Source organism: Vanellus vanellus (assembly GCF_965231255.1).
Source record: "Vanellus vanellus genome assembly, chromosome: 19".
Classification (NCBI taxonomy): Eukaryota; Metazoa; Chordata; class Aves; order Charadriiformes; family Charadriidae; genus Vanellus; species Vanellus vanellus.
Window position 1 is genome coordinate 6,269,830 of NC_138924.1, and position 21,359 is coordinate 6,291,188.

The following is a 21,359-nucleotide window of genomic DNA, read 5'->3' on the forward strand; positions in this document are numbered from 1 at the left end:
AGTCAGTATGAGCCTCAGTGGCACCAACATACAAAGTTTAATTGCTTCAAATATTTAAGTTTTAAGCAAACTAATGCCCTGGTGGCACTTCTCTTTGCACTGCCCTCCCAGCAACAGCCCAGTACATCCGACTTCATCTGTGGTTGTGCAAGCGTTTCTCCAGTAGATCCCAGCTCCTCCTGCCCCATCTAATCATAGAATGGTTTAGGTTGGAAGGGACCTTGAAGATGATCTAGTTCCAATCCCCTGCCATGGGCAGGGACACCTCCCACCAGCCCAGGTTGCTCCAAGCCCCATCCTGCCTGGCCTTGAACACCTCCAGGGATGGAGCCTCCACAATTTCTCTGGGCAACCTGTTCCAGTGCCTCACCAGCCTCAGAGTGAAAAATTTCTTCCTAATACCCGATCTAGATCTGCCCTCTTCCAGTTTGAAGCCATACCCCCTCAACCTATCAAATCTTTCAAACATCCATACAAGTATGCAGGAACACAGTGCTGCACATGAGCAATGCACAGCAAGAATACCTGCAAGCCCGCAGACTGAGAACAGCTTGTGCAGATAGGCTTCATTTTTAAGCCAGCAGCAGTGTGACCCTGTCCTTTTCTTCATTGTGATACACAGGAATATTCCAAAGAAATAAATAAATCATGCATGTGTAACAGTTCTCTTCCTCTGTGCCCTATACCATGATGCAGCTCAGATATGACAGCAAGACAAAGCCCCAGTACATGTGGCAGAATGATGGTACAAGCTTGGTCATCTGTGGCAAGACAAAAAAAAAAAAAAACCCAACACAAACCAAAAATACAAACCAAAAACAACCACCAGGAAACAGGAAAGGAACAACCAGGGAAATCCCAGCATTCCTCCTCACCCCCAAATCCAAGAATGCCATGTCCAGAGTTGTTTTGTAGTGTTTTCCTCTAGGACCACTTCCTATCTCACTACTGTCCAAGTTCCGGCCAGTGCCACCTACCCAACCTTGGGACCTCAACAGCTCCTGCCTCTTCAGTCTGACACCTCTGACAGCTCCTCCCTCTCGCATACAAGGCTTTTCCCAGACAAATCAGAAACCATGCATGTAATAGCAAATAGTTTGCAAACATCTCATATCAGACAGAGCTGAGAAGCGAATTAACACCTTCCCCTCCCACTGCACAGCAGAGGCAGCAACCACTCTCAAGGCTGGGAACACACGGCTGTTGTGTGCGTCCCGCCATGTAACTGTCACGACTGGTAAAAGCCCGAGAACAGAGCTGGCTACAATCACTATCCCCCACTGCGCTCTCAGCCTGTTGCAGATGTGTACAGAGGAGATTTGTGTGTTTGTTCTTAGAACTTGCCTTGTTCATGTTGTTGTAATATTGACAAAACATTCAGTTCACAGCTGTTACTAACAAATGGAAATTGAAGCTTTTTATTGAATGTATTTTTTTATCTTAGCTTTTAGAACAAGATATTTAACAGCATTAACATTCATTTTCACATCACATGTGACATGCTCAACTGTGCTACTTTAGCTACAGCTGCATATTGCCTGCTTCCCCAGAAGTCCTCAGACTGAAGATTTATGGTGAAACAGACACTTAAACACACACAAAACCAGAAAATGCAAGTAGGTTTTACTAATGAGGCAGTCATTTCACTGCATGCACCTCTCCATCAGAAACAAGTCCAACTTTAGCAGACACCAATAGCATCTTTTGTCTTTGTCTAATTTGGAAGCTATGTTACACAGAACTGGGAAACAAGTTAATGTATGCAAAGTTTGCTGGAGCGGCAAAAGCAACAGGAAGTGTTTCATCTAGTGAGAAACTATAAAGAGAACAGAAGCTTTGCGTTCCAAACAAAGGATTCCCCCAGGAATGAGAGGTATTTGAAGACATCCGCTTCTACATCTGGAATTAAAAGCTGAGATTTCTCACAGAGAAATGCAAATCAATTAAGCAAACCAAGAAATGTCTGGGGAGAAAAAGGAAAATATTTGGCAGGCAAACACTAAAATGTTGAATCACAGAATCACAGAATTATCAGAGTTGGAAGGGACCTCTAGAGATCATCTAGTTGAGCAGCTCTGGGAGTCATGTCCCATGGACCGAACCAGAACCATAATTAGTCTATTGTGTAGATAAACACCAAGCTCATGTATGATTTTTTTTTTTCTCATCCCAACATCTCCTCAACACTTGCTGCTGAGCATCCTTTGTACAAAAGTAGAGTACCATACTGATAAGTCAGTGTGTAAAAACACACCTGGGGGAGGAGGTTTAGCAAAGTATAAAGTGTTTCTTCAAAAGTGCATAAGTAGTAAACAACATTCCTCTGGGTTTGTATGTTTACCATTGTACCCAAAGGCACTTGCTATTTTACACTGGCAGTTTTAGTGCTCCCAGCTTACGTTATCTGCTTGGAAGCCAGACGGCACCACTCTAACTGTAGTACCATGTCTCTCATGCCGATGCCTGTCAGCAGACAGAACTGCGCAAGCGTCCTCGTGCAGGTGCATTCTGCAGCAGCCAAAGAGATGGCCACCAGGTTCTACCAGTCTTAAGGAAACGAGAGGCTTCAAATGTAGATCACATCCGAGTCATGCTGCTGAACCTACAGGCAAATCAAATAGGAAAAATTAGAGCATATTTGCCTCACCCCTGCTACTTGAATTAGGTTAATCTTAAAAGTTGTTTCTGTTACCTGCATTAGAAAGAGCTGCTTCCTCATCTGCTGCTACACTCAGTTGTGTTCTTCCTAGTTCTAAGCATACAACCCTGAAGATTCAGGTCTTCAATGTTATATACTAGATCCTCTAACTGATCCTGAAAACTGTTTTGTTCATACAAAACAGCAGCAAATACATCAAGATTTCTTTATTCCTAATACCTTGCACAAGTAGCACTGCCTAACGAAAGCCGATTTCCTCCCCACTGTTCAAGATCACACACCCTTACAGTTCTTCTTGAATGCATACTAGATTCTCCATTTTAGCAAAATTTAAAAGCAGGTTGTTTTTTTAGCTCTTCAGGATTCTCTGACAGGGAACACACTGAAAGAGATCTGAACTGAACTGCTGGAAGTCCAGGCATTTATTGGTATATTACTCTCTCCCCCTTCAAACCAGAAAACAGGCACAGTATGTTTTAAGCTTTCTGTACCTGGGAGCACATTGTTATTTCCAAACCTGGTTAATATAAATAAAATTTAACACAGATCCTCCCTACTGCATACGGGCCTCTCTTGTTTCATTTACTAAGGCTTACAGCTTTGCATTCCAGCTTAGACCGTAAGTCAGAAAAACCAAGTGGCCTCAAGCTATAAACAGTCCGGAACAGCGCACCAATGCAGGGTCTCCAAACTCATGCAACAGCCAGGCACTGACTCCTCGTTTCAGAGGCCATGACAGAGCTGGACAAAACAGGTCCCTAAAGACATTCTTTACCTCTGTGAATTCTAAGCTTTTAGTCAACATTTGGGAATTTACTTACAAATCTGATTACCTTTATAATCTGTTTTCTGGTTCCTGTGCCCACACTGTTGGCAACCAAGGAATTTGCTTGAAAAGATGACTTTTCCACTGGCACTGTGTGTTGAATTTTGTTGGTACAAGGCCAGCTGCCTGTAGTATTTAACGAGTAAGCAGGGAAAGGTCTTTGAAGATTTATATCTAACGAATCTCCAGTTTCAAAGGTTTTCATCCATGATGGGGTCTTTAAAAGAAAAGAACACATGGAAATTTAATGCCCTCTCTATATCAACACTCGTTAAGCCAAAAAGAACATCAGATGCATAGTCAGAAAATAAAGGCCATCTTCCCTCATGATTTTTCCAAGCCTCCCTTCTCTCTCTAAAACTGTTGACTCAGAGCCATTTTTGCTACATGCGGAACAACCTGGAAAGACAAAGCCAGCCCTATTCTTGCAGTGGTTCAGGAAGAGGCCGGAGTGTTTATAAGAATAACAAGAAATTTACAACAAAAATGCGGGTTTAGTTCTTCACTGCTTTAAAAAAAAAAAAAAAAGAAACAAAACAAGACTTTTATGACTTTTAGCAACCACAAAGTATGTGAATGAGAATGTGATGCAAACGCTGAGGAAGAACTTCTTAAGATTTTGTTTTGACATGAATTTTCCTTGTCTGTGTTCTCGCTTTTAATATTTTACTATCAAGGGTACTAAACCACATGCCTTGAACTGAAATACAGCAACTACCTTTGGCACACCCACACTATTCTCTTTTATGGTTTATGCTGAAAAAAGTGGCAGGTGTTTAGGGTACATACATTGCCTAAGGAGCGATCCAAGGATCCCAGAACTTCATTCCAATGAGAGTAAAGCCCAGACTGCTTTTCTTCTAGTTTCAAAGCATGAATTTCAGACTTCAGTTCTTTCAGTCGATCTTCAAATTTTCTGCTCTTTTCTAAGTAGTCTAGCCTGTAGTCCACACATTGGAGACAAAAAGCTTATTGGCATGATATAGCTGAAGAACAGACACGTGTGGAAGGAGGACAGAGGAAGTTCTTTGCTTCATTTTGGTTTTTTGACAAAGCCTGGCACATGTCAGCCTGACTCCCATGACCCAGTGAGAAGGGGGTTCACTTCTACCCTTCACCATTCACACACTTACAACTTTCTACCAAGCATTTCGTTCCAAAGAGAGAAAAAGCCTCTCGATGTTATACCAAAGCAATACCATACTTCAACACTAGAGGGAAACTTCTGCCCTCTACCATGCTATTACTCCAGCAAAGTACTTTGCCCCTGACAAAACGCTCTCCAAGACAGAAGGGTTCTGGACTTGTCGTTGCTTGATATCACCAGAACACTCTTCCTCTGTGTAAATAACTAGTCTTGCACAGACATAATCCACATCAACTCAGTAAAAGGCCTCCAGCCATATGTACAAGTCCTTTTAGCAACACATCCTGAATCGCTAAAAGGATGAACTGTGATTCCCAGAGATTATTTTTTTCCTTTCTGTACTTTCCATGACTAACATTCTCATTTATTTACACCATGAGCATACTGATACCTCTCTCTCTCTATCTCAAAGGATAGTCTCTTGAGGTCAATGTCCTTCAAATCCAGCTTTATGGATCCTTTGTCAAAGTTGCCATCTCTGGTGTCAGTTGGCGAGTATTGTGAGTACTTGACCATGTGCTGAAAGAGACAACACAAGCACCACCAGTAAGATCTGATTGTTTGATTTTTTTTGTTTATCTCCCCAGCTTCTGCAAAAATGCCATGCTGAGCTATTCCATAAGCTACCCATGGATTCTGAGACACATAGATATTCCTGCAATCCTTCCCCTCTACCTAAGTGGTGCCAGATGAACTTCTGAAGTCCACAACCCACAGATCCGAGGGCAGAGAAGTATCCCAGCTGAAACGTTCCTGTCTATTTCAGCAGAGAATGGAAATCCATTCTCAGCAAGACTGGAGCAGAAGAGGGAGTTGCTGCACACAGTACTAAGGCACTGCCTTCTTGCCAGAAAGAGCTTCATCTTCTTTGCCTAAAGACACTCACAGGCAATTCACACGCCAGGACAACACAGCTGACTCAGTACAACCACCTCAGCAAAGCACTGTCCGACTGAGATAACACAGAGTCAGTATTGGGTATGAATGCAGGCAAGACAATCTCTGCTCCCTAAGTCCCAACACCAGTCCTGTTTTTCACTTTTGTCTCGTCTTTCTTATCCTGACTCACTGCCCTGAACAAATACAACTTCCACCCTAGCTGCACTGTGTTTAAGCACCAGGTGGTGCTACAGGTGTTAGTCCCCCAGCTGGATGCAGACATGCCACTGCTCAGCTTGATGTGGGCTATAAAAATGCAATCAACATCTGACTGTCTCTGAAGATGAAGTGGTGCCCAGTAAAGCAGAAACTTACAGGATAATTAAGCCTGGTTATGTCTAAGAGTTTCTGCTTTGCTTTCCGTTCAGCCTCTCTGGCTTCATGCAGATCTTGTTTCAGATGCTCTGCTTCCTTGGCTCTGTAAGACAAATATCCTCACATGAATTGCTGATGATTTCCAGAATAGAGCAACACATGGGTTTCAGAGTTTTGCACCTCCCTAGCTTCCAGGGAACAACATCCACTACCATGAGTGATTCCTTTACCCAAAGACACTTGTGGTAGGATGGTCACATGGAGAACTAACTGGTCACAGCAGGACACATGTTTTCAAAGACAATCCTGCACAAACTGGCTGAATTAATGTTTTTCCTACTCCTAATTTCAATGGGCTCAGTAATGACTTGCTGATACAGATTCTCCAGGCTGTCAGAGATCCTCCCTGAGGTGGGGAGAGGTGCAACATATCTGCTCTTTATTTTGGCAAGCTTTTTGGCAGTATCCTAAAGCAAGCAGAAGGCCCTTAATAGCAAGGTTAAACATCCTCTGTCAACACTGGTCTGCTCTGCATCTTCAGGCAGCAGTGTCATGGAACATGCAAACTCTTATAGAGTGGTTTATATTCCACATGAGCTTACCTGGTTTACAATTCTCAAAGATCCAAAAGGATACAAGAGACCATCACTCTGTACTAATGAATGAAAACCGTCTCATAACTCACAGGGTACACAGATTGGTAAATTTAGATAGCTAGGTAGCCAGTGTTCTTTTGATAATGCCAAACAGAAAATGCTTCTGCATTCTGGATCTTTAATACTAAACAACTCTAAAGCCTTTCACGTGATCCTCTGTAAACTTCTTGACCTGCAACACAACCGCTGGTACCAGGTGGAACAAACAAGATGCAAGAAAGCTTAGTCACTCAAGTGTTGCTTCAGGAACAATCCCTCCTTCCTGTGCTTAGCTCTGAGAAAAGCAGCCCTCTCTCCAGCCAGGCATCCCCCTAGAGACCACACAACTCCACTCAAGCAAATCTAACCTCCGGTCAGACTCCTTCACCAGCTTCACTGCTATGAGCTCTGCCTCCCGCATCTTCTGCTCCATCAGGCGTTTCTCCTCCTTGGTTTTCAGAGCTGTGATCTCCAGCCTCTGTCGCTCTTGCTCAGCTTCTGCAGCATTCTGGGCCAGCAATTTTGCCTCTTCTTCTGCAATCTGAGCTTTCTCAGCCAGCAGTTCTGCTGCTTCCTGGGATCGGAGCTAAGAAGAAACAATTTCTCTTAGTTACCCTGTCTAGCATCTACAAAACCACCCCTGCAGACAGTCAGGAAAAGGACATCTTTTCCCAAATGATCAAGTGATAAAAGTATTATTCCTTAAAATAAAAAGTATAGTAAACATAATTGTAGCATCTGGTGTTCCTCCTCTACTCCAGAACTGCCTAACTTCCCCCTGCCTCTCACTTCTACAAAGCAAGGAGACATTTGCTTAGAGTTGGACAAAGACATCAACCAAAAATAAACTGGCCCCTTCAGTTGCCAGTGTACCATGCCCCTTTCTCCCAATTTCAGCCCTAAGTTTGCTTCCTTTCTTCCCTCTTTGCCTGAAGAAAGCACTGTGAACCAAATACAGGGAGCTAAGGGCTCACAGCAAATGAAGATTATGGCAGATCAGAGTTTTCCCAGGTATTCCAGCATGCCCTCTCCAGCCTTGTCTGTGACATAACTCCTGGTGTCTCACAGGAGTCATAAGGAAAAAAAAAAAAATGCTTCCAAACCAGGAAAGCCCATCAAGCACAAGAATATTCAGATTAATGTGCTACTCACCAGAGCCTCATTGGCCTGCCTGGCTTCATCTTCCAGCTGGAAGAGACGCCTTTCCAGCTCTTCTTTGGCTCGCTCAGCTTCTTCTCGGAGCTGCTTCTCCCTGGCCAGCCTTTGATTCTCCATCTGGAAACAGAATGAGCAATACCACGTTTGTGGGTTTGCAGCAGAATCTCATCTTGGCCTGAAGCAGCACAGCAAATGAATCCAATGAAGAACGGACTGCTCTGTAGCTGGTGGACCGATATTCACCAGAGATGCAATGCTGAAGCTGCTTGCACTTCGCAGCCCTGCACTCCAACAGGTAATACTGGTTATTTCAGACTGCTGGAAGTGCACTTGAATTGATCTTTTATGTACCCCAAATCTTTGTGATCACCTATTCAGTTTCACAAACATCACTTACATCCTCAGATGCTGCATACACACTAGAGCTGTTCCCACATTCAATCCTGCTGCACTTTCTCACCTCCCACACACATATCGATGCAATGCATGGACAGCAAGGGCACCAGCTGGAATAATAATCACTGTTTTCAACAACAGAGGAGCAGAAAGAATCTACCTTTTTTCTAGCTTTTTCTTCCCTGGCTTGTGCTTTCATTTGCTGGATCTCTATTGAGTCCACTTTTCTTCTCCTCATAAATAGGTCGTGGTTTCCAATGCACAACTGCAAAATCTGCATAGGAAAAGCAAAGGAAATGCATTTTTGATGTACTTGTGCCCCAGTCAGAGGGACAACAGCCCTACATTGGCCTCCCAGGGCAGAAGCTGACAATTCTGACTTTAGCACAAGCGCTGGCAGTTGCTTCCCTTCCAAGAAAATCAGCACCTAGGGCAGGGACGTAAGAGTTTAGAAGAGTTCATAACAGCATGAGGGGTTCCTTCTGTCCTTCAACCCACTCTGGTTCCACTTTCCTGAATAAGACCAGGCAATAGATCTAGGTCAAGAGTACACAAGATGTAGCTGTGGGAATGGCCACCTGTGACAGCCCCTCCACAAGCTCATTGAGAAGTGATCCAGCCCCTATGGTTGTGCATTAGGAAGCAATCAATAATGACACAATTAGCCAGTTGATTATGTCCCTTCCTTGTTGCTTCTCCCAGAAAAGGAGAGGCAGTAGCTGATTAAGAACCCACAGCAGCCAGACAGGCAGATGCTGTGGCGACTTTTCACTTTTCAATATGCTACATCCTTTCCTTCAAGCATCTGGATTTCCCTTTGTGATTTGGGCCTTCTTTCACATCTTGCTTTCCATCTGCTGCCTCCCCGTCCCAGAGAAGACAAACACATGCACCCTGACCTCCCAGACAGAACAATCCCCAGGAAAACACACACTAACACTCAACGCTCCCTGGCCTCTCCACAGGTTTTAGAAACAATATTTCTCACTCAGATATCAGTCAGTATTACCAGGCTCAGTTTTAAAGAAGGAAAGCTGGACACTCACCAATTTGTTCACTTTGAGTTGAGAGGAAAAGAACTTGAAGACTTCTGCTTTTTTGTCAAGAGGTTTAATAGTTAACTATGCAGGCAACAGAAAAAAAGAAAGGAAACAGTGAGAAGGAGGAAAAACAAAGCTGAAACTATTAACACTAACGCAAACTTTAGCCCATCTCCACTTCTCTCCAGGGAAGCAGTGATTTATGCCACAAATGTGGGGAGAGTGATGCAAAAATGTTTTGCTCAGAAGAATCAGAACCAGGGCTGCTGTTACACAGGTTCCTCATCTGCTCCCATAACAGGCTGTTAGAAGATAAAGCCTTTCACAGACCCACCCCAGTGCCAGTTTGGATAGTGGTTTTCATAATAATACCACCTGCACATTGCAAACTATACTAAGAGCACTGGAACAAGCACTGGTTATCAGGAAAACAGAACACATTACTAAACCCCATAAGCAGTCATATTCTTAAAGTCATGGAGATGTCAAACAGCCCTCTAAATACAAATCATCACAGGTGTAAACAAAATGTATCAAGGGCCTGAAGGACTTGTTCTTCTGACCATCAGATATGAGTCCTGGAGCTCCTGCTTTCTGACGTTTTCAATCCTATCTCCCAAGCTGTTGCCAGGGGACACGAAGGGCTTCCATGCTGCCACGTCAGTACACACTGTTTCATTTCATATGTTGTGCTCGGTTTGGCTGTGTAACAAAATATGGCTCCATTCTTTAAGATCCTGTTTTCTGTGACTCATGGGTTAGCTAGCACTCTATTCCTATAATTCATTTGCAATGCAATGTATAATTTGAAGCCATCTGAGTCACCAAGATCATAATGTCCTACAGCTTGTTTCACCCTGTAGGTAACAACTGGTTGAATACGTTGCCTCGTGAGAAGCAGGGCTGTGAACGTGTCACTGAATATAGTGGAGTTTAATATAGGGCTGCTCGATTTGCCAACAATTGGGAGTTAAAGCAGTTTATTCACAGACCAGAGAAGAAATTTAATGGCATGCAAGGACCAAAACCTTTTTGGAGGCAGAACTGTAGACTGCCCTGCCTGATCTAGTGTCTGGACAGCAAATCACAGCCTCAATGGTTTTCAGAAGGCCCACAGAAAATGGAACAGGCTGTGCTGTCCTTTGGCTGACAAATTCCAGGTATTCCAGTACCAATGCAGTTTTTCTGGTTTTGTTTTTCTGATTATAGCCTTCCATGTAGCCACATGATTTGTGATGAGACTAAATTTTACCCACCCCCCACTGTACTTTCTACAAGTAAAATATGGCCTCTGAAATCCCAGTGAAATTGCAATGGTAGGGTTGTGCTGAAGACCGAAATCATGCACTGACGAATTAGCAGAATTCAGGCAGAAAAACATGTACATCTCCCTGCATGTCTCCTCTTGCCAGCGTGCTTCAAACCTCGTCTACAAGGACAGCTTCTGCATATAAAAATGGCGTTAAGTCTTTACAAATCATTTAATTCCTGCTAAGATAACTGAAGCAGCTAGTCACAGTGGCATTCATAATATCTTTTTCAGAGATCAACACACTTGTTTTGCAAAGGACAAGCAGCAGGGAAGGAACCAGAACAGTGGGCTCCACAACTCTTGAGAGCTCAGAGCAGCCTCTGGCTCCTAGGGGAACCGAGGTTATGCAGCACATCTGAAAGGCAGGTCTGTTATTTTTAGTTTTGTAACAAAGCTCCCTAGGATTTTCCCCTTCTACCCCAAATTATTTAAACAGAGATAGCTTTCAGCCTGTTCCAAGAATCTCAGTCCACACCCATGCCCATATAAAAAGAATAATATATCAAAGCCATCATACCTCTTTCTCACTATAGGAAATGTTTCTGATAGCACTCCACTCAAACGACTTATTTGGAGAGAACCTGTTGTTAATACTGTAGATATGAATACCTTTGGCATCAACTCCAAGTAGGAGATCTGTATGGTTTTTATTTTGCTAAAAAAAAAAGAAACATAGATAGCAGTAAAAGCCATTTACGGTGATATTAAAACCACAGACAAGAAATGTGCTTATTTTAATACATTGATATTTATCCATATTTCTCAGAAATTGGTATTTCGACAAAATATTATGAACGTTGTCACTGCCAGCTAATAAACCCAGTCCTCTACGTTGACTGTAGCGGCTCAAACTTTTAGATTTTTTCTCCTCCTTCCCACTACATACCCAGAGCTACTCAAGACCTTTGTCAGATTGTAAAACATTAATCTTAAATGTTTTATTCACCTACTCATTTAGCAAGCAAGTCAACCAAGTCAGGACAATCAGTACACATCCCACCATCAGCAGAGAAAAGCAGAAGTCAGGAGTCCTAGTTCCAGACTCCCTGAAGGATTTTAAAAAAAGGACAGTACCATCACCTACAGCAATTGAAAATTGCTAAAATAAAGCACTTACAGCAATTGGAAAATAATTGACACCATACATTTCCAAGTCTTGGGCAATTTTCAGGTAGTTCATCTCAGCTTCATCCCTAGAGAATAAGGCCATGATTATACTCGGAGATTCCTTTCCAACCTTTCTGTCCTAGCTGACTTTACGATTCCCACTTAGAAAAGAACAGGTTCTTTGTACTTTCTTTAATTTTGCCATTTTACTCTTAACAATAGAAAAAGGATAATAAAAACAGCATCTCTACAGAATAAAGACAGTAAAGCCGTACCTATTTTGAATCATGTATAGTGCAATCTTTATTAAAATTCAAGTCCAGTCTTATCCTTGTGTTAGTTTTGCCACTCCATCATTATTACATCTTTGAGACCTACCCTACCATTGTTTTCCATGACAAAGATATTTCCTTCAGGAAACAGAGTTCATGGAGAAAGGAGTCCTGAACAAGTTCTAAACAGGGCTTCGGGCAGAGGCCAAAGAAGGGTGAGAATCTCTCCACCCACCGTTCTTCTCCCTTCAAGGTGAGGCATCAACAAGTCTTGAGGAAAATATGCAGTAAAAATAGCGCTAAGAAGCATCTAGAACAACCAAAGAGAAATTGAACTGAAATATTAGGAAAGGTGCCTCTAGGTGCCAACAGCTCCCACTTCCTGTTTAATTGAATTTCTGGACACGCGGAATGTATTAGAAGAAGCTGGAAGTCCACATGGACAAGCATCAAAACTCAGTCCTGGAACTACGATGCCATGTCTTCACTGTTTTGGTTCCTTGCTAATATGGTGACACCCTTTTGAGCCATGATTTTCACAAAGAGAGTGATGTGATACGGCTCCAGAAAGGGCAGACACAGCAGCAACTCCAGGTAGCTAACAACCTTAAATGAAAAGACTAATCTCTCAGGGCAAACTGCAAATCCACACAGCTCAAACTTTCTGCAGGAACTCCTCCCTGCTGGCATACATGGACTCTGATGAGACAGGGCTCTTATTTTTAATATGTTAGGTCATGAAACTGCAAGAGTCCATGGCTTCTCCATACCCTTCACAGCAAGTCCAGTTTACAAGCACTTGGAGCTCTACACAAGACTCTCTTTACCCTAGATGAGTGGGCCTTTTTATCCTTAGTTATAAATTAACCTATTAACAACACAGCTTGGAAACCAATATTTCTTTGCTCATTTTACAAAAGCCAAATTTCACTGAAGACAGCAAATAACCAGTTACTGAGATGTACGGGATTTCCAAAGAATGAAATGATTTCCATACCTGGCGATACCCCTGTGCTCAGCATACCAAGCAGTAATCTTTTCTTCCCACATCTCTGCTGTCAGCTGATACTGCCTGAGGACCTACAGACAAAGGAAGGAGTTTGGTTTCCTTTGAAGACACAAATACATGTACTGACTCTCCCAAGCAATGTGAATGCAGCAATGCAGTTCACAGTTCGGTCATTTTGCCAAGTTCAGGGCAAACACAAATAGTTTCTAATGCTCCGGTTAATCCCACAGCAATATCTGTGCTGCAAATAGTAGATTCAAAGATTTGGTTTTGTAAAGAATAAAGACTTACCCTTTTGGGTAGAAGTTCATCATGGGCTAGAAAGCCTGGCTCATGAAAATTTGGGTCGTAGTCACCATACTGTCCCAAGAAAACAAAAGATATTTGAGTCCAATGCAATCGCTTGAGGCAGATTTTGTCTTAGTTCCCCTGTATACAGGGTAACACATAATAAACATGCTCCTCTCATCTCTTGGCTATGGAAGTTACTTCCAGCTGCACGCGGCTCCAATACAGCCACAAAGGTGGCCTATAAGCCTAGACTTCAGCCCTAGACTGCAGGTCTCAGTAACTGCAGATATGAAAGAATCTCCCATGACTTCATGCCTGTCTCTGACCTACAGGCTACATTCCGGAGTGCAAGCTCCCCTACTCCTATAGCCTGCTGCGTATAGGCTGGGCTGCTGACGAGGGCCAGCCCTGCTAAAGATTTGTGTTCGCCTCCTGCTGTTGTATGTGCGGCTCTTGCTAGCACCAAGTGAACTGTGTTCTAAGAGATACTAAAAAAGATTGTGTCCTTCCATTATGAGCTCCGGTATCAGCACCTGCTGTATCTATGGACATTTTTTAAAACAACAGGAAATAATTCTAGCTGGGAGAAAGATTACATTAAAATGTTAGGTCCAAAGAAATCCCTTAAGTCGTGAAAGCATAGCATATAATACCAAAACCCTTGTAGTGGCATCTCATGCTTATTTTTCTAGCTGTGTCTGTACCTCCCAGGATGACCTACTACTTTAATAGCAAATATTAATACTGCTATGTTTTACATAACACCACATGTATGTATGTGTTAAAAAAAAAAAAGAAAAAGAGCACTTTATGCACAAACCTTGGCCTGAACAGCATAAGAAGCCAGTAAAACTGTTGCTTCTGGAGAACAATAGATTTCCTCATCCAGTATTTGTTTCTTAACCTAAACCAAGAGAAAAAGGGGGAAAGTGAAAGAAGCTCAAAGTCAAGACTTATGTCAGGCTTGAAATGAAACTAGACATGCCCGGACTGTAACTTGGCACCAAACATTACCATTATGAGTTAATAACAGCAACAACAAAAAGGCATTCAGAAACACAGGAAGCCTTTACTTTGCATTACATTTAACAAAAAAAAAAAAAAAAACCACACAACTTTTAATTAATTCTTAATTCTAAGTTCATAGAAACGTCAGTTGGCTATCTCCACACATTTATATAAGAAGTCCTGAAAAAGAACATGTTACAAAAAATGGATTTTATTGTCGGCACTTCATTCCTTTTAGCAACTCTTCCTTTGCTTCCTGCTTTGGAAAAGTTAGCTTTACAACATGTAAAACATCAAACTTTAGGTTGGAAGGGACCTCTGGAGGTCACCTAGTCAAAGCAGGTCCAACCAGACCAGATTGCTCAGGGCTGTCCAGATGACTGATACCGCCAAGGACAGAGACATACTGAAAACCATAATAGTATGTTCTCAAGCTTTCCAGAATAAGAGAATAAAGGAGACCCCACAAAGGGAAGCTGACTATTACAGCACTTAATTTATTCAATTACAGTGGTCTATGCACAACAAAAACATAGGGGCTTAAAAATAAAAGCCTAGTATAAATGGTAAAGAGTCTTTTAACGTTTTCTTTTTAATAACCTATGGTGCTACCAAGATCAAAGGTGTAATAGCTTGTAAGATGTTGCTTGATTTTAAATCAGTTGGGTAATTCTTACTTGAAAACCTAAAGAGGGAAGGGGAAAATTATTCTTCACAAATCCTCCTCTCAGGTGTAATGTATTTAGCCTACTAACAAGCACAAGACAAGAAAATTTTGCATAATGCAGTCTTAAACATTTCCAAAATGATAAATTACTTCAGATAGCACTGAGCTATCTTTACAAATACACTTTGGCACTGTTGGTACTGTGAACTGAAATGAACCATAAAGAAAGTTTTTCTTTTAAATTTAGTCTCTGGTGAGCACAATATATGAACCTGAGTTATAGTACAGGGAAAATTCTTTCTAAGCTGTTAAAATGGAAAGAATGAAAAGACTCTTCTTCCAAATTGGAAAGCTCCAGCTTTCATATTCCATGGTGCAAATCATACGTTTCAGAATTTAGAACTTAAGATAAATCCCACCTAAGTGTCTGGGTTTTCTTCTGATCAGTTCTTACAAGAACATTTTGTTATACTTTATGAAGGAGCAAATTACCTAATCTTTAAACAGAAAACACTTAGCTTTAGTCATTTACATTTATTCACACATTTTGCAAAAAGCTGCTATGTCACATTAATCTGTAAAGGTCTGAATAAGTCAGTAGAGCTGAAATCTGTAGGCATCCAGATGTCTGTACATGTTTTTCCTATTAGCATCCAGGTGTGATCTTAAGTTCTTATAGTCAGGAAACTTTGCAAGTTCAAATTTGTTTCAGTCTTGTTTTTCTACTTCGGAATGAGAAGAATTTGCTAATTGCATATCTGCTAGTCAAGGCAGGCTCAAGGAGCAAAGAAAAAAGTGAAAAAAATCAGGATTAAAAGACTAGGAAAAGAGTTCTCCCCTCTCATTCCTTTCCAAAATTAGCTTAAGAAACAAATTGCCAAGTGGTTAAGGGTTCTGGATGAAGTTCTAGTTAGTATATTAACCCTTGGAACGACAGCATTTTCTCATTACTTTATTAACACATCCTCCTCAGGGAACAAATGTATTTACTGTGTTTATTTACAGATGCAGACTGAATGTATTCCATACACCCAATCTACTTGCACAGACACATACTGCTGAAAGCTACCAGAAGAAAGCAACCCACCAGAAGGCTGTAATTTTCAGAGGACTCCACAGCAACTCAGCAGAGCAGCTGGATGTCACAGACATTGGAACAAACAGCTGACCAACAAGTGACTATCCAAAACCCAACGCTTGTATACCTATTGCTATAGCTACAGCCTGTTCCTGCAGCTATGGAGCCACAGCATGGCTTTTCTTGGTCGATGCATCTTTATTTTGATAATGAAGTATTGTACTCCAAGAATTTGCTCCTTCATCAGCTTTTTAATGGATCTAGGAGAACCATAACAATTTCTGGGACAAAAGAAAACTAAGTGGCAAATAAGAAAGCTGCCTCTGCAAAGCCATCATCATTAATGCATGCATGGGGTTAGCTTTATTACTTTTACTGGCTTCCATCTCATGGAAATTTGTAAGAACCACCATGGTATACAGACCAAGCTGTGTTCACACAGCTAACAACTGCTCTTGAGCCCAATTCTGCTGTCCTGCAGCTCCTCAGTAGCTGCCCCTATGGCAAAGCTGAAATGGGTTCTGTTATCTGTAATGAAGATTTGTCAGGGATGGGGATTTATTCTACCAGCATGAGTAGCAGGCACCCAGTCCAATGGGGTAGGGAAGACAACTCAAACTGGCTAATTTGACTGGCAAAAGACAGCATGTGCAGGTCTAGACATTTCAGAATAATACCACCACCATACCAAGGGAGCAGCACTTTTCATCCAGGGGCTATCAGACAATACAATGATGCCTCCAGACTTGGTCTTTAAAAAGACCACACATTGTGGTGAATCTTCTGTTTCAGTCACAAGTGTGTATGCTGCTCCACTCCTTTCGAAATTTGCTAGTTGAACAAATCTTTATTTCAGAATGGCTATCAAATTCTATGATCTTTTTCCCCCTACAATCCAAAATGAACATTTAAGGAGGACAGGTTAGGGAGCTCTTATTTTCTAGTGATTTTGCCTTCTACAGTCATACACAACAAAATCTCCCAGTAACCATCTGGTCTATTTTTAGGAACTCACAAGTTTTAGTTTCAGGGATAGGCTGTAGTCACAGGTCTTGTTCCCTTTGCAGCTGATATGAGTGAAAAAGCTTATTGTCCCCAACTGCTTATCGCCATTCCTTCCCTCTTCTCCACCTTCACAACTGCCACCATAATTGCTTGTGTAGTCACTCCCCCACACAGTGTGTACATCTAATAACAGGTCTCTTCTAATTCTGCTCATTTTGAAAGAACTAGGTTAGGGAATGATTACACAAGAGTTTACACCAGCAGGTCTAAGACAACGAGGACAAGGAACTGTTGAGACTCTCTTCATCCAACTTAGCTACAGCCAGAGCAGACTAGACAACAGTCCCAAGATAACTTCTGAATCTGATAAAAACGATGGATTCACTTTATACTTCTCAGTACTGACCAGTTAGGGCAAAAGCTTCACAGTTCTCCAAGCACTGCCAGCCTTGCATGGATTCCTCTGCCCCCCCCCCCCCCCAAGACATACTATAGGAGCAAAACAAGTCTGGAATACCAAGATGTGGAATTATCACTCAAACTGCTAGATGTAAAAGTCATTTTACATGAATTTACAGGTCTCAGCAATTTAACTCCCATTCCAGGCACAAACAGTAAGAGAAGCCATCAAGAGAACAAAAACCTGCAGAAGGCAAACAACATTCAGCTTACCAGTACACAAAACCACAGTAGTCAGGAGGCATGCTTGTATTTCATAAAAATGAGGTCTTTACAGAGACACTGATACAGCTGAAGCCAGCAGAATCATTCTGATACTAACAGCTGCCAACAAGATCAAAGACAAAGCAAAAGGACTGGCATAAATACAGAAGGAATTCATGGTTAAAAACTGTTCCTGACCTGAAGGAAGAATAAATGCTGGGTAATTTCCTGCAATAGTTCCTCTTCTACCTTCTCTGGGTAGAACTTAGCCAAAAAATGAAAGCTAATTGGATCTTCTTTGGGGATTTCTTGATCTAAAACCTGTTTAAAGATAAAATAAAATCAGCAGCAGAAATAGTACATAAGTGTCTCAAAATAGTATTCCAGAGGAAAATCCAAAAGCAGCTGATCATCTATTTAAAGCAGCCTTTACAGATTTTAGAAGGACACGCAATGCTAAGCTTTAATCTAATAGCAATCAGTGCATATTGTGGTGACTGGTGTGTGATATTTCAGGCCAAATGTGATAGAAACAATCAGACCAAATAACACATGACCTTTACTCTTAAAAAAATGATACCACCTAAAATTATAAGTTGTCATTAACACATTCCTTTAGGTCCTGTGCTAAAAAAGTAAATCTTTTTATGAGTAGAAAATTACCATGCTGTTATTTTTTTTGTTTCCTATACCTTTTTGTCCATCTTTAACCAGGTGCACATTCCTTTTATTGTGTACTGCAAGCCAAAAAACCAAGTCTCCCTTAAACCAAGCGCTCGGCACACCAGATCAAACAAGTCCTTTCCCTTCCACTTCATCTAAAAGAAAAAGAAAATTAAGAAAAACAGGTACGTCTTGAATGAATTTGCTACATTTTAGTCAAGCAAACCAGGCTACCATTTGTCTTTCTCCTATGAACTCTTATTTCAGCTTTAGCTTTCCAGTGAAATACGCCTAGTGCTGCCTACAGCAAAGGTGCAATAGTTAGAGTGCTCTACCTCCTCTTTCTCTTCTCCAGAGGAAGATTTACAGAGCAGCTGTAGTCATTTAACCACAGCATCATGCACTTTACAAGCACAGGCAATGAGGATTGTGCAATTGATTTCCTAGGACATGCAAGGTTTGGTTAGTATTTGTAAAAATCTTATTCAATAGTTTATACAAATTGGAGCAACTGAGAGAAGGCCAGGGGAAATCAAAGGAGTGTCAGAGCACAGTGCAGAAATGCCAAACAATCAAACCAAATCCATCTTCCATAAACCTCAGTTATTTCAGTGGCACCAACCCAAGCCTTTATGCTACTCTGATTTAAACAAACAAGAGCCTGTCTTCTAGAGTAATTTACTAGCCTGGCTCCATAGAGAACAGAAACTTTGATTAAAGGTCCCAAAATCCACACTTATATGACTCATTTTTTTTTTTTTTCTCCACTGAAGAGGCAGCACATCCGTTTCTTCTGTTTGGCTACATGTTAAAAAGATTTTGTTTAATTGCATGGGTCAGCCACTATAAACTTAATGGCAAACAAAAGAAGTTTTAGGCAGTATTTAGATTAAAAGCAGGAAATCATCCCAGAAAGAGAGCAATATCTGGGAAGGAGGGAGAGACAGCAAAGGAATACATCAAGCTGGACTTGATAACAAGGACTCTGATCTTTGAATCAAATTTTCAAATCCTTTATTTCTACAGCTCTGCCTGCAAGTATTCTAGATCATTGTGACTAATCTACTCTCTGTCTGAGGGAACTACTAAATGAAATACTAAATGCCCCTCAAGACAGTCAAGTCTCATTAGACTTGTCAATCCCACTGGACCTCAGTTTTCTAACGTCTCTCCTCAAAATAATTCTATGTCTTTCTTTGCATTTGCTGGATGATGAGGAATTAACCAGGCACAGTTCTGTCCCCTCAACAGTGCAACCCAATTAATTTAGCAATTAATCACTTGTTTTCTTCCATATTTTTCTGCAGCTATGATTTCTCTAGCCAATTTACTAGATAGCCCTAACTAATAGAAGAAAAGCTATCTTTTTCATTTGATCAATTTTCTCTTCTGCCCAGAGATGTAAACCAGCCATTATAGCTAAAGAAATAAACTGGAGTTTACCAGACTTCTTTATCCAAGCCAGCAGTGTCTTAAAGACATGTGCCAATTACAAAAAAAAAACCAAGAATTTCATGGAGAAGCGGGTACCCTTACAAAGAAACCCTCCATCATGTGCTGGAATGCTTATGAAGAAAGGAGGCCTGCTGCTAATTTAGCTGTGTCACAGTCAAATGGATTTCCTGGGAATAGCTTTAAATTCTGAACAGTCAGAGTTGTTTACCAGAAGAATGCAACTGAGCCTAAGTAATCCATTGTTTATAAAAATAATAGATCAGTTTTAAGACCACCCATGAACTGATAATCTGAACTTTTCGAATTTATGTCTTGCTAATACAAAAGTCAGTCTCCATCTTTCTAGCATTCTGCTGAGGACTCTTACCTCACAGCTGAACTCCATTTCAGCATCCACTGTTATAATTTTGACTTTAAAAGTCTTCGGTTGTTTCTTCTTCAGGCCTCGGATGGACATATTTTTTAGTTTATGAGGATAGCCACACCTGAAATCAACCACGCATTACATTTAAGGCTGGAAATTCAGTAACGTTTTCTTGGCTAGATTCCAAAGCAGGATGAGTCCAAACTTGCAGAATAAAGTCACCTTTAAATATGCATTTTTGTGTCCAAGACTATAAGAAAGGATGTTGAAACAAAACATGTAGTTTACTCCTTAAAAAAAAAAATCCAATTGTTCCAAAACATCATTCCTGTCTTTCCTCTCAGACTTTGGCAAACACTGGGTTCCTACAGTACTAGAAAGAACATCATTCAGACCTCACGTTACAAGACCCAGGGGCCTGCATCACACTACGGCTCAGGACATCCAGGGAACCTCCAATCCAGCCCTCACGCTCCGTACAACCACCCACGTCCATGCAACTCAGCGGTCTCTTGCAACAAGATGCTGCAATGGATGAATGTTTACAGTTTCATAAAAGTAAGACCTGGCTTTTGAATAATGCCACCAGAAATATGACATTCCTCATCCCTTTTACATACCAAAGCAGAATTCCCTTTCGCAGTAAAGGTCTCTGCAGTATGTACTGACACCAAATCCATCAGTGGAGGCTCCACTTGCAAAACATAGTAGAGAGCAACATCACACAGCAAAACCTTATGATATCAAATGCAACTCAATTCTTTTCCATCAGTTATGGCTCCTTGAGCAACTAACCTATTGAGTTTCTTCACAAAATTACATCTTAACTCCCTGAAATGATACAAATGCCAAGAATATATGCAGTGAAATGAAGTGGGATTTACCCTGTCCTTTTGGGCACACTAACTCAAAATGATGAAAGCTATTTAGAACACAATTTTTTCCAGTGAAGCTCTTGAAGTGAAATAAATTTAATTTTGCAGAAGTCTACAGAAAATTCCTTCCCAAATATTCCATTCTAAATGCAATTGACTGCACGCCATCAAGAAAATTGATGAGATGTGTGCTATTTCCACAGCCATGAGGGTTCTGTGGATACTATTCAAACCAAACGTTGAAAGTCAGGGTTAAATGAGAGTGTGAATCTGCACTATGCAGTTCTCGCATTTATTTCTGAGCACAGGAAATCAGCCTGTATAGTTGTCTCTTTGTTTTTACTTTGTCAAATTAACAGCTCAGACTTGCACAATCTAGTTAGTATCTGTGAACTATATAGGTCAAGAAGAGACTGAGGCATTCTTGGTTTCCTACAATATAAGACTATTACAGTGTGGCAGACTTCCAGTCTCT

General features: G+C 41.3%; 1 protein-coding gene across 1 annotated transcript; it reads right to left on the reverse strand.

Moving 5' to 3' along the window:
• Positions 1-2,566: 2,566 nt before the first annotated feature.
• On the reverse strand, positions 2,567-20,102 carry LOC309679803 (merlin-like; the record flags this gene model as incomplete). Its single annotated transcript, XM_082493212.1, has 17 exons — positions 2,567-2,602; positions 3,493-3,702; positions 4,275-4,425; positions 5,024-5,151; positions 5,887-5,989; positions 6,890-7,107; positions 7,674-7,796; positions 8,236-8,349; positions 9,122-9,196; positions 10,945-11,082; positions 11,545-11,620; positions 12,804-12,886; positions 13,107-13,175; positions 13,927-14,010; positions 17,726-17,848; positions 18,220-18,345; positions 20,013-20,102. 17 exons carry the CDS (start codon positions 20,100-20,102, stop codon positions 2,567-2,569), a joined length of 1,947 nt encoding a protein of 648 aa, XP_082349338.1.
• Between the last annotated feature and the right edge of the window lie 1,257 nt (positions 20,103-21,359).